The 12,576-nt window shown below is 52.5% G+C and overlaps 4 protein-coding genes across 4 annotated transcripts; 3 read left to right on the forward strand and 1 right to left on the reverse strand.

Annotated features, from left to right (window-relative positions):
• Positions 1 to 1,157: 1,157 nt before the first annotated feature.
• On the forward strand, positions 1,158 to 2,431 carry PG994_006147 (kinetochore Sim4 complex subunit FTA2-domain-containing protein; the record flags this gene model as incomplete). The annotated part of the gene is made up of 2 exons (XM_066857556.1): positions 1,158 to 1,316; positions 1,409 to 2,431. 2 exons carry the CDS (start codon positions 1,158 to 1,160, stop codon positions 2,429 to 2,431), a joined length of 1,182 nt encoding a protein of 393 aa, XP_066716825.1.
• A 741-nt stretch (positions 2,432 to 3,172) lies between these two features.
• On the forward strand, positions 3,173 to 4,839 carry PG994_006148 (kinase-like protein; the record flags this gene model as incomplete). Its single annotated transcript, XM_066857557.1, has 2 exons — positions 3,173 to 3,928; positions 3,991 to 4,839. Coding segments are annotated over 2 exons (1,605 nt in total), but the record flags the coding sequence as incomplete, so codon positions are not given.
• Positions 4,840 to 5,795: 956 nt separating this feature from the next.
• On the reverse strand, positions 5,796 to 7,211 carry PG994_006149 (uncharacterized protein; the record flags this gene model as incomplete). The annotated part of the gene is made up of 1 exon (XM_066857558.1): positions 5,796 to 7,211. One exon carries the CDS (start codon positions 7,209 to 7,211, stop codon positions 5,796 to 5,798), a length of 1,416 nt encoding a protein of 471 aa, XP_066716827.1.
• A 3,008-nt stretch (positions 7,212 to 10,219) lies between these two features.
• On the forward strand, positions 10,220 to 12,273 carry PG994_006150 (uncharacterized protein; the record flags this gene model as incomplete). The annotated part of the gene is made up of 8 exons (XM_066857559.1): positions 10,220 to 10,246; positions 10,315 to 10,462; positions 10,540 to 10,948; positions 11,007 to 11,136; positions 11,230 to 11,488; positions 11,619 to 11,679; positions 11,736 to 11,786; positions 11,901 to 12,273. 8 exons carry the CDS (start codon positions 10,220 to 10,222, stop codon positions 12,271 to 12,273), a joined length of 1,458 nt encoding a protein of 485 aa, XP_066716828.1.
• Positions 12,274 to 12,576: the final 303 nt, after the last annotated feature.

The following is a 12,576-nucleotide window of genomic DNA, read 5'->3' on the forward strand; positions in this document are numbered from 1 at the left end:
TAGCCCCTCCCCACAGTATGCACCCGTCGTCACGGAGCAAAAACAGTGAAGTGAACCTTAAAAATAAAGGGAGCCTGTAAATACCTGTGGTGTTGGTGACGATGGCGACACGGCGGCCGTTCTCCGGGAATTGGTGGACTTGCTTTATCGCCGGGAGAGTGACTACCCCTCTATCTATTCTGGAGGAAACTTATAATAATCATCTATTTCATCTTTGGAGATTTGGAATGCACGGAAGAGACAAGATGGCATCTGGAGGGAACTCCATTATCCTGCTCCATTGCCATAGCACTCTCTAGATACACAGAGCCGCCCTGTTCAAGCGAAAGACCTCATAAACACAATTACCTAAACGGTCCCTGATCTCCAGACCTTTGAATCAATCGGCCCGTCCCGCGCGACAGAGCCGCATCGCCAGTACCGATGCTAACATACCGCTGTGCCTGACTTTTCTTCAAGATTCCGAATTCATGGTCCAGATCTTCTCGGACCATCTTCTTGAGTGTGGCGGGGCAGCCTGTATGTAATGGGATTTGAAGGGCAAGTAGTACTTATTATGGGTCATATTCCCCAGTCAGCTTTGGCATGCGGAAGGATATAGCATCTCTAAAAGTATTGACCCCCTTGCTAAGACGAATCTGTTGCAGTGCCGTGCTCCGTGAGCGTGTCTCCGTCTCCCGGGATTCCGACCCCGTTATAAGGTGTTCAAGATATCCTCATAGTAGAGGACGAAGTAGTTGTGTAACCTACGCTAGGAAATCATCCTTGGATTCCATTTTGTTTTGTGTCCAGTGTCAAGAGTTATCGTCCAATAAGGCAACCCGAGAGGACGGAAGAAAGAAAGACTGTATAGTAAAAGGGCTAGGCGGGATGGCAATCTGTTCAGCAGTGTAGACGAGTAGGCTGTTCTCAGTGGCCGTGCACATCTTCAGAAAGCGCCTCGAGTATTTGGACTGATGTGAGAACGCGGGTTGAAAGACGACCCCTTGAAAACAAAGAGAGCATCAACTTCCGCAAATAGAAAATGTATGGTCCACAACGAAATGAGTGTCTAGGTTACCATTACACCGTCCGTAATGGCAATTTGTTAGTCGCAAGAAATACTATAGGAAAAAAACCCAGTAAAGAAAGCTGGGAAGGAACCACTTCATTGCAGCATGGCTGCACTCCCAAAGGCGATGGGGCCAAAGCTGATGCCCTTTGGGAAAAGCGCGGAGGAAAGATGCCATATCGACTTTATCAAACAACTCGGACAGGGTTTTGCGGGATATGTATGGAAAGTGAGGATAGACGGAGATGTATATGCCTTGAAGATGGTAATCTAGTCCCGTTTGCCGTATGGCATTGAGTCCATCTTGCTGACGCTGATCAATTCAAATTCCCTGGCTATGACCCAGATCACGATGAGAGGCTCTTACATTTCCGGAGATTCCACAAAGAGCGGGAAGAATGTGGTTACACTGAGCACGATATAAATGCAGAGAAAAGTCAATTCTCGAGAGAAAGTCGGGCTTATGGGAGGTTGAAGGAGTGCGACAGAGAAGACTTATCCATCATGTGCCATGGGTATATGCAGCTTGATGAGACCCACGAAAAGGAACTGGCCAAGAAGGGGACCTACGATTGGAACCGCAGAGATGACGAACAGGAGCCAATCATGGCAATCGTCAAGGAATACATCGACGTCCCGGATAAGGCGCAGGATGAGGTGCATAACAGGGCACATAATGAACCACCCATGCCAGACACATCCTGGCATTCTGAACATGAGGAAGATGAAGATGAAGTTGAGAGGCGTCTGGAGGAGTATTGGTTTCAAATGCGCAAACTTTCCTGGCAGAACAAGGAGCATCTCTTCCAGGAGAGCGACATCCCTCAAATGATGGAAGACCTGCACTCGCTACACAAGCTCGGTATATGGGTCGGAGACATCAAGCCGGATAACTACCTCCATGGCAAGATCATTGACTTCTCGTCCTCGCTGACCATGCCAGCCTTCTCCATGGATCCTCGCATCCACGGACATTCGTCCAGCACCGGCGGCACCTTCGACAGGGCGGAACTCAACCATATAATTCGGGAGTATTACAAGTGTTGCCGTCCGGAGAAAGAGAATAAGTACGAGATGGTAATAAAACCCCGCTACCAAACTAGATCCCGGTACCGCCGTCAGTATTCCGCAGCTGTGACGGATCCTGCTTACTACGGCCTCTATTCTGACGGTACTCCGCAGCCAGTGAAGAGACGCAAGACGAGCAAGAGCAGAGTTTCGAAAGACGGGGCACAGCCAGGGTCTAACACGAAGCAGAATAAGGCAGCGGAGAAGGAAAAAAATGAGAGCAGAAAGGACGGGGACAACGAAAAGGAAGACAAGACGGAAGAGGGGAAGGGGAAAGGGACGCGTAAGACCAGCGAAATGAAGACGCAATAGCAAGATGAAACGGGTCATATGCAATTATATAACCAATGAGGGTTATGATCCCCGATGTATAAGTATATAGACAGAATACTACCATGTTTCGTTGTCATTTCACGTGGGATGTAGAAATGATGATATGTTAAACGTCGTCGAGTGGCTCTATAGACACGAGATCCGATGTAAACACAGTATTAAGTGGATGTCATCTCATATGTGCGGAGTAATTCAGAACTTCGTTTATTCCAACTATTAACATCCAAAGATGAAGTGACTTATGCTCTCACTCACCGAGTATCTGATGTCATCCCGGAAGTGCCATGTTTTACGGTCGAGTTCGTACAAAGAGGGCTGACCCGACCATATTCTTAGAGAGAGTCGGCAGCATTGCTTTGTGTAAGAAATTCGTCAATGAAAAGCTGACTTGAAAACAGTTCTCTTTGGCGTTTCTTTGGGCGAGAAAATTGATTAAAGGAGCTTTCTCGAGAACATGGAATATATCAAGCTGAAACAGAACAGAAGGGCCCTGGATAATGTCCAATCTCATATACACAAAGACAATTAACCTCACTTAGTGCACAGGACAATTGGAAACCGACGAACCATGGACCGTCCTTCGAATAATACGCACGATCAGCCGGGCGGTGCCCCGAGCACCTCTACCTCCCTTGACGATGCCGGGGCCGGCTGTCCACCCCCTTTGCAACGGAGCCGCAAGCCGATGGAGGGGCCAACAACGCCTCTCCGCTGGCGCAGCGGAAGCGGGATAGGGTGTACAAGTCAATCAAGGAGATCGAGGCCGAGAAGATCGAGGCGTACCGTGAGGGCGGGTTTCATCCGGTGAAGCGCGGGGACCGGCTGCATGACGACTACGAGGTCGTGGCCAAGCTGGGCCACGGCGGCTTCGGCACCTTCTGGCTGTGTCAAGAAGGGTATGGGTACAACGGCCACACAGACTGGAAAGCGGTTAAGATCATCGCGGCGAGCGAGTCACACGAGGACAACCCGGAACTCAACATCATCCGGGAGCTGCGGTCTCCAGGCGTGACGCGCGAGCAGTGGGAGGCGGCCGGCGTCATGCTGCCGTCGCGGCACTTTTGGCTCAACGGCCCCAACGGCCACCACCTGTGCCTCGTATTCCCCGTCACGGGCCCCAACCTGCGGTCCCAGGCCGAGGCGAGTGCCGACACGATCCGGGACATCCTGACGCAGGCGGGGAAGTCGCTGCAGTTCCTCCACGGCCACGGCATCTGCCACGGCGACTTCCGGAGCGACAACATCGTGCTGCACGTCGCCGACGTCGAGAAGCTCAGCAAGAAGGAGATGATGACCCTCCTCGAGGAGCCCCGGACCGAGGCCGTCCGGCTGGCCGACGGGAGCGCGCCGCCCGAGCGCAGCGGCGCGCCCGCGTACCTCGTCGAGCGGAGCGACATCGGCATCCTGGGTCCCAAGACGCAGACGGCGACGATCGACTTTGGCATTTCGTACCGCGCGGGCGACCCGCCCGACTTCGTGGGCATCCCGGCGCCATGGGCGGCGCCCGAGTGCTCTTCCGCACGGGCAACACGGGCGAGGCCAGCGACGTGTGGTCGTTCATCTGCATGATGCAGGAGATCCGCGGCCGGGGCGACTTCTTCAGCGACATCTCGCGGCCGCACTACGTGCTGGACCTCGAGGCCCTGCTGGGGCCCCTGCCCGACTCCTACCGCCTGGCCTGGAAGCGGGAGCTGCGGCGGGAGGGGGTATCGTTCGGCGACTCGGACGAGGAGGAGCTGGAGGTGCCGGCGGACGGGACCGCGTCGTCGACGACAAAAGACTTGAAGCCCGTATCCGCGACTGAGGAGGACTTGGACGAGATCAGGCAGGACGCGGCAGAGAGGAGCGGGTACGCGGATTACCTGCAGGGGATTATAGGGAGCGACCGCGGGTATATACAATATCAACGAGACGTCGACTACGTCCCGACGCCGACGTATGCGCCGTGGAGATTACCCGAGGAAGAAGTATTCCAGCTTGCTGATCTGTTCCGGAAAGTGCTAAAGTATGACCCCGAGGAGCGCATCAGCATTGAAGAAGTGAGGCAGCATGACTGGTTCAAGGGCGAAGGTGAAGGAGAGAAAACAACGAAGGGGACGAAAGGCAAGAGTAATGTTCCCGAGACAGAGGAGGAAGGAGTGGCTGCAGTCAAGCCTACTAGCCCCCCGAAAACACCAGAGATCATCGATCAGGGGACTACTACAGTAGACGAGGTAAGGTCCAAATCACGCGTGAAGCCGTGCCGCATCCCGATTCCCGCTAAAGATCCAACAGGGATCGACAAAAAAGCCATCATCATCGCCGCCCAGCAATGGAACCGCGACTTCACCAACGAGAAACGAAAAAGACGCTACCGCCCCCAAGTCGTCCTCCAACGCATCAAGTAAAGGGAAGGCAGAAACTTCTGTTTCCTAAGGCAAGGAACCAAGAGCCGATTCCCCCTCCCATACGACCCCAACTTCGACCCCAAACCCCAACAACCCCTGGCAGCAGTCCCACCCACTATGATTTTCCGTCCGCAAACCAACAAACCCTCGACACCTGCCTCCACCTCCTGAGCATCCTCTTTCTCATAAGCTCCATCTCGTTCATCGTTGTCCTCCTCCTGCCCATACCACTCCCAACGACAACAATAACACCGTCGCCATCTAGTGACGGCGGCCATCCACTGCGCTTCCCCAACATTATCGCCATCCGCCAAGCTTGGTGTGGTGCCTATGGCTGCGGGAGCGGGATCAACATAGCAGGATCAGCGCCACCGATCCCGTGGTTCCGAATCAGGGGCGTCTCGCCGCACTCCGTCTTCTACGAAGGCATTCTCACCGTGCCCAGTAATAAGACTACATCGGAGAAGGAGAGACAAAGAAGAGGTTCGAGGGTTTACTTGTTATTCCGAGTAAATAGATATAACGCGGCTAGCTGTCGCAAGGTATAATGATTCCACTGGCGTTTTGTTAGCAGGGCCCATGAGGGAGCCGGTTGTGGTTATACCTGCAGGAAACACGATAGGTACAGGATGTAGATTTCATCAACAAATATATACATATTTCACCAGGTTGTAAGGGGGAAAAAAGACCCAACCAAGAACTGTAAAGTCAAATCTTATCCTTTAAAACGTTGTTGTGGTATTTCTATCTAAAATTTCTAACATTTCCAATAAACACTGTTCCATCTAACTTCTTCAAGAATGCCAACTGCCCCTTCTTTCCCTCGGAAAGACTGTGTATGATCTTGCACGTCCACAAGAGACACATCTTCTCGCGCCCCAGGTTCTTGTGCTTCGGGCCTGTCGGGCCCGTCACATAGTGGTATTGACCGAATAAACGGTATTGCCGGGTATCATCTAGTCCATATAGCTTGTCTCCCCAAGGTCCCCCGTAATGAAACCAATTCGTCGGCTCGTCGGGGTTCTCCTTGGTGGGTTCGAGCCCCAGGGTATCGTCTTCTTCCCTTCTTTCGTATAATCGTACCAATAAGATCTAATATTTCGTGCCGGATCCCACAGTGGCCCACGGTCCGTCTGGTCTTTGAGCAGGTTGAACGGCAACACATAGGGATGGTCACCAGGCGTGGCGTACATGGCGTGGCTGCCAACCGCGCTATAGATGACGGGCCGCTGTACCTGCGAGGTTTCGTTCTGTCGCTTTTCTACGGCGTGCCAAGCATATGCCTGGCCACCTTCGTGCTCGCTAAAGAAGACACCCCGCGGCATGCCATGTTCGAAACGTATCATGCAGTGTTCCCAGTCTCCTACGTGATTGCCAAAGCGCATTCCCAAAACCGTTTGCCCCAGGTTGTAAGCATAGAAGAAGAACCAGAAAGCGTCAACTATGCCTGAACCCTTGTCCACCAGGACCAGTGTGGCCGGAGCCTTAGAACGCCCAGACTCATCTGGCTTGTACTGGGGGGTATTAAGCACCGAGCTAGAGTCCCTGCGCGACCAACGAGGAGCACCCCGCCCACGTTGCCCAAACAAGCCTTGGCGCTTGCGAGGATCAGATATCCTGCGGAGGGGATGTTTGCGATCGACTTCGTACCAAGTTGTACTCTCGCCGGGCCCCAATTTGGTCTCATCGTGATCCGGCGGAGGCATTGTGTCATCGTCGCCATCGTCTTCATCCTCCGGGAAAGGCGAAGGTATATTTGCATGACTATGGAGCCACTCCGGTCGTGACTCTACGTCATCGTTGCTCTTCAAATACACGAAACCTTGCTCTGCATCAAGCCCATGCATGGAATTCAAGGTGACTGTCCGCGACATGTTGGCATGCGTGTTGTTTACATAAGGGGACATGTGTCGGACGTGCTCGGCTATATCAGAAGGCCAGAAGTTCTCGCCAGAGTAGAGATGGACGAGTGGCGCAAACTTGAGTACATAATCAGGTATTTCCTTCAAGTTGCCCTTCGGCCGCGCTGTTGGCGGGTGGGAGGAAAGGGTATCTTGTAGTTTCGGGTCGTAACTGTAGTCATTCAATGACCGTAATTCTATATTCCTCAATTCGCCTTGGTTGGGGTCGTCATCGGTGGTGTTCCTCAAAGCCGCAGGATCCGATCGGATGTGGAGCACACCGCATAGGCTCAGCCAGCGGCAGGCCTGTCGGTCAAGCCAGTAAGGTGAAGTGTCGATCCATAGCTTATTCTGTTCGTTCTGTTCTTTACTCGGCTTAACGGGATTGAGCGCACGAGGAAGGTATGTGACGACGGCAATCAGAGTCGCGAACGCGACGAATGCGATCGTCACACGTCGAATAGTGAACATCGGTGGGGCAAGGCGTTGACCGGCAGCTCCGGAGAAGCCGCATCAGACGGTGGGAGAGTTGGCGTTGATGATAAAACGTAGAAATGACAGGTTCCAAAATATTCGATCCAGCGAACGAGCGTAAAGAGAGAGTTTCCAAAGCACTCCTCGGTTGCGATCAAAAGAAAGGTCAGGTTGGGTACGGCCTGACGTACAAAGCAAAGCCAACTATGAATGGCTTGGTAGTGTCATCCAGGACAAAAACCAAAGAGCACACTGGGTATGAATGCCAGTAATATGCCTTTCTAAAGGTATGGGAGGTTCAAAGGAAAGGATCTCCGTCGAGGAGCGGAGGGTCGCTGGGTGTTGCGCCAGTAAGGTAGGTTGAAGAAAAGGGGTTCCGATTCGGAGGGGGAGAGAAAGGGAAGGGATGGAATGTTGAGGCTGTATTGTATATAGGGAGGTAGGTGGGAGAAAGATGGGATGGTTTGTCTGGCATGTAAGCTACACTGATGAGTGCAACCTTAGCCGGTCAGTGGGGGCTCGTACGTGGTACTGGGCTGCTTCTGGGCTTCCGGAACCTTTTTGGGGCCTTCTTTGGGGCCTTTTTGGGAGGTGGCAGGTGGATTAATAGGGGAGACAGTGGCTCAGGTGCCAGCGAAGATCAGGGACTTGCATGCTTAGCAGTGACTTTATCAGGCTGAGCCTGTTTGCGGGGGTTGGGGCTGGTTTGGCCGGTTCTGACGCGCCGTGGACAAGTACCTCTTTATCGTGCATCCCTCAGACCCTGCGAGTCAACGTTCTAGCTCCCCTTGAAGGCTTAACCTGCATGGGGCTTGGCAGGCAACCTGACCAACTGGCCCAATTCTATGTATCCAACCACTGATGCCGATTCCCGTAGTCCATGTGGTCCCTCCGTTGGATGGGAATTGATGATTTGCGCAAAGCCCACCGCCGAATTCCCGAAATAGACTGCCACACTGCCAAAAACCGTCTGCCGTCTGCACAGCTTAATTATTGCGCACCACAGTAAGCCGACGGGATGGATGTAGTAATAGAAATATGTAGATGGACGTATTCGATGTCGACGGCCCGATAATAACATAGTATATAGGTATTTGCATATATGCAGTATAAGTGATAAGTGATAAGGTCCCCGAGTCACGTCAGCTTGTGTCGTTGATAACTTACTGTCAAGGTTGAGTCGTTCGTACAGATTTGATGCGTTTCGCTCTAATCGCACACCAAGTGCTTGACCGCTCACCCAACTCCAACATGCCACATTGCGACTATGCCGCCATGGTACAGCCGGTATGACCAAATCAACTGTCGATGGTGGTTACAGCAGTTTTGTGCTTACTTTGATTTGATCATCATTCGATACTTTTGTTGAACACGGCACAGCATATATACTGGCTGGTTTGACTGCATAGGATAGGACACCGCTATACTCAATCGCCCCAGAGTGATGCGACAATCAGGCATTGTACCCCATGTTCCAGTTGACGTTGGGGTGAATCGCGAGAATGGCGCAAAGCCCCATACGTGCGCGGCATGGGTCTTAATGATGCTTTCCAGCACTTGCCTATATGAAGGCATACCGGTAGTCGTGTTGTGTTTGAGTTGTCTAGGAGTTTTACGACTTGGCCTGTCCTGATAGTTCCACAGAAGTAGCACCCGCACTCGGAATAATAATGCGACAGACAGGCGCGATCATCGCACCGCTTCGTCAGCTCCCGTCAACGTAGCCTTTCGGTGCGCTTGACGTATGTATGCCGCCGAGGACGCACAGTTCAACGTTGTGTTCGAGGACAGCGGGCATGACTGTCATACTCTTCGAGGCCCGAGGGCTGTGGTGCGCAAACAGTCGCAACCCATCACAACAAACTGTTTATTGTACAGAATAGTTGTTGCCGGGCGGAGAAGCACCTAAGGTCGAGTAGTTCCATCGATGTGCCAATGTGAGAACAGTGGTTCTCACCTGCCCGGTTGATGTTATGACGTAGGCATGAGTCGCATGTCGATTTCTCAGGTCGCTCTGGGTCATTGTTAGGTGTCCCTTACCTCAGTAGGTGCATAGCTACATACAAGCACAAATGAATTGTGTTCATGCCATAAATATATGTCAGCCATGAAATACGTGGGTATACAGTCTCAGTCGGAAGGGACCCTCTCAGCTTGCGTGGTGCTATAATTGAGCTCTTTGGTGGGAACAGCTCATCTCTTTGCGTCGCACGTCTAAGCGTATATTAGTGACGATGAGTGCCACGGTTGCAACCTGGGGAAGCTACTTGATAACGGGTCTCGTGCGGCGCATACGGGCCATGGCTTCCTGAGTAGGAAATACTGCCCGGCCGGTAGGAAATTGGGCGGTCTAGTAGGGTCTTCGTACACGAGTATGATATGAAGTAGGTAAGCGTCCTTCTCGTTGGGCATTGAGCTGTGAAAAACTTATTGCAACTGGTTGGATGTGACATAATATGCAGAAAAGGCAGTGTCATCTGCGGAGATGCTGATAAATCGAAAGGTATAATCGATCAATTGTCCAGTCCAGAAGAATCGCGTGAGGATAGAGGCCCTTTTCAAACCGAGGGTGAGCTGGCTCTTTTTCCAATTTGTCGATGGCACCTTGGGGTAAATACTGGGGGCGGAGCCCCGGTCTCCCTGCCCTTTCCCAGACAAAAGCTGGATTCAGGTAACTGAAGACGGCGACGTTCCCTGGTGGCATTGGTGCGCCTATACACACCCCGGTCCTTAACCACCCTAGACCACGCGATTTCCACAAATCCCCAGGGCTGCGGGACCTAACACTCCTGCACCCATCACATGTTCACTCAGTCCGTTACCCGGGGAATGGGGAGACGATGGGGGACTTTCCGCTTTCGGGGGTCACGGTGCCGGATGGGCGACCGTCGCCTTAAAAAGCTACCATGAGAAGCTCTCGGTGTGGCCTCGCCCTGACGAGTATTGTTCTCCTGTCTCAGTTATCTCGAAAACCGTCCTGCTGCTAGTAGGTGAGAACTATCAAGATGCCTCTCTCGCCCCATACTTATCAGGTAAGCAACCCGGTCACTGATCTTGAGTCCCTATGGGCGGTATGTATGCTAATAGTAGTGATCAATAGTTTCTCGTCGGCGTGTTCGCATCGGTCGGCTCTATCCTCTATGGATACGATCTCGGAGTCATCGCCGGTGTTGTTGGGAGCCAGGTATACAAAGACAGGTTCTCGCCTGGAATGCCTGATGGTGACCCAGTAAGAAATGGTGCTGTAGGTAAGTAACCACGGAATGCAACCTGTCCTGTTATATCCCAAGACTGCAGCATATATGCTGATACGCGCTATTCGAAGTTTCTCTATTCACCGGCGGCGCCGTCTTCGGGGCCTTCTTTGCTGGTCCCTCTGGCGACTGGTTCGGTCGACGATGGACCATCTTCATCGGCTCGATATTTTTCATTCTCGGTGGGGGTCTCCAGACGGGTGCCCAGACCTACGAGTACCTCTACGCTGGACGAGCCATTGCTGGTCTCGGAGTCGGCTTCTTGACCATGATCATCCCCGTATACCAAGGTGAGATCTGCCATCCGTCGATTCGAGGCCGCGTGACGGGTCTGCAACAGTTCATGTTGGGCATCGGTGCCTTGGTTGCTACGTGGCTTACTTGGGGCACCAACGTCAACCTACATGACGAGCGGCAGTGGCGGATCCCACTTGGTATACAGATTATACCTGCCGTCATTTTGGCTGCGCTTATCTTCATGTGAGAAGACTATTTCCAAGCCCCTTTTGAAGGAAGCTCTTGCTGAACCAGTTCACAGTTTCCCGGAGTCCCCGCGATGGCTCATCGACCACCACCAGGAAGAACTGGGCTTGCACACCCTGGCTAGGCTTCATGCCAATGGAAACACGAACGATGCGTGGGTGCAGGCCGAATACGCTCAGATCCAGGTAAGTTACTCTAATCTATACATGTGTGCCTATACATGCATATGCCCAACAGCCTACACGTATACAGCCTGGCGGCTAACCTCGAGTCAAAAGGAAACCATAGCCTTTGAGCACGAGCACGAAGCCAAGAGCTACACGGAGCTCTTCACCAAGAAGTCCGCCTTCCGCCGACTCTTCCTCGCCGTTGCGTTGCAGGCATCGGTACAGATGACCGGCGTTTCGGCCATTCAGTACTTCTCCGTCAACATCTTCAAGCAGATCGGCATCTCGCAGGAGAATGCGCTCAAGTACCAGGCCATCAACTCGATTCTGGCTCTGATTGCGCAGATGGCCTGCTTGTTTACAATTGACAGTTCGGCCGAAGATGGACGCTCATCACGGGCAATCTCGTGAACTGTATCATGTTCATGATTGCCACCATTTTGCTTGGTCGGTACTCCCACCAAATATAACGAGAGGACTTATCGCTGACTTATGAGTAGCCATGTTCCCTCCAGATGCTGAAGGAGGCAATGGGAGCGCTGGTTGGGGTTTCATTATCGTGTAAGCCCTCAAAAGTCTTATGCGGACTCGCTCCGAAATAGCTGACTTTGACTTAGAACGTGGCTATACAACATTTCATTCTCCTATGCATGCGGGCCGCTCAGCTGGTAAGTGTAGCATGAACTCTCTCCTCTCTGTTTCTCAGCTTAGCCAATGCCCCTTTTACTTTTCTTTTTTGAGGGAGGGTTGTAAGCTAACACTTTTCGCTTCCCACCAAACAGGATCATCCCCGCCGAGATCTTCGACACGCACACGCGCTCCAAGGGCGTCTCGATCGCGACCATGGTCTCGTTCGCCTTCAACACCATGATCGGCCAGGTGACGGATATCGCGATCCAGAACATCGGCGGCTGGCGCTACTTTATCGTCTTCACCGTTTGCAACTTCACCAACGCCGTCTTCTTCTGGCTCGTCCTGCCCGAGACCAAGCAGGTCCCGCTCGAGGAGATGAACTACCTCTTCACCAACGCGCCCTGGATCGTCGTCGGCGCCGACAAGACCAAGTACCGCGCCGCCTCGGCCAGGACCTCGAGCGGCGCGCGGCCGAGGTCCGGGAGAAGGGCATCCATGAGGAGGAGTTCCACGAATAAATAGGGATGGGGAGAAGGGGTTGTTTGATAAGTTGGAAGGGAACAGACAGACGCGTACACACCGGTCTATTTGTACATGCATCCTCATCCATATCACATATTACACTATATGTTGACTGCTCCTACGTAGCACACCCAACTACTCGGTGAGGGGAATGCGAGACGTACACATTTCGATGTAGATGGTTACTATGAACAAGCAATACGACAATCGCACATCATTGTTTCCAAATCATGAAATTTCATCATATAAGCGAATACTCCAAACAGTCTATACATCATAGCTTTCCAGCCGAGTACACTTATT

This window comes from Apiospora phragmitis (assembly GCF_038363925.1).
Source record: "Apiospora phragmitis strain CBS 135458 chromosome Unknown utg000006l:1.0-5683423.0:1.0-5690449.0, whole genome shotgun sequence".
Taxonomy (NCBI): Eukaryota; Fungi; Ascomycota; class Sordariomycetes; order Amphisphaeriales; family Apiosporaceae; genus Apiospora; species Apiospora phragmitis.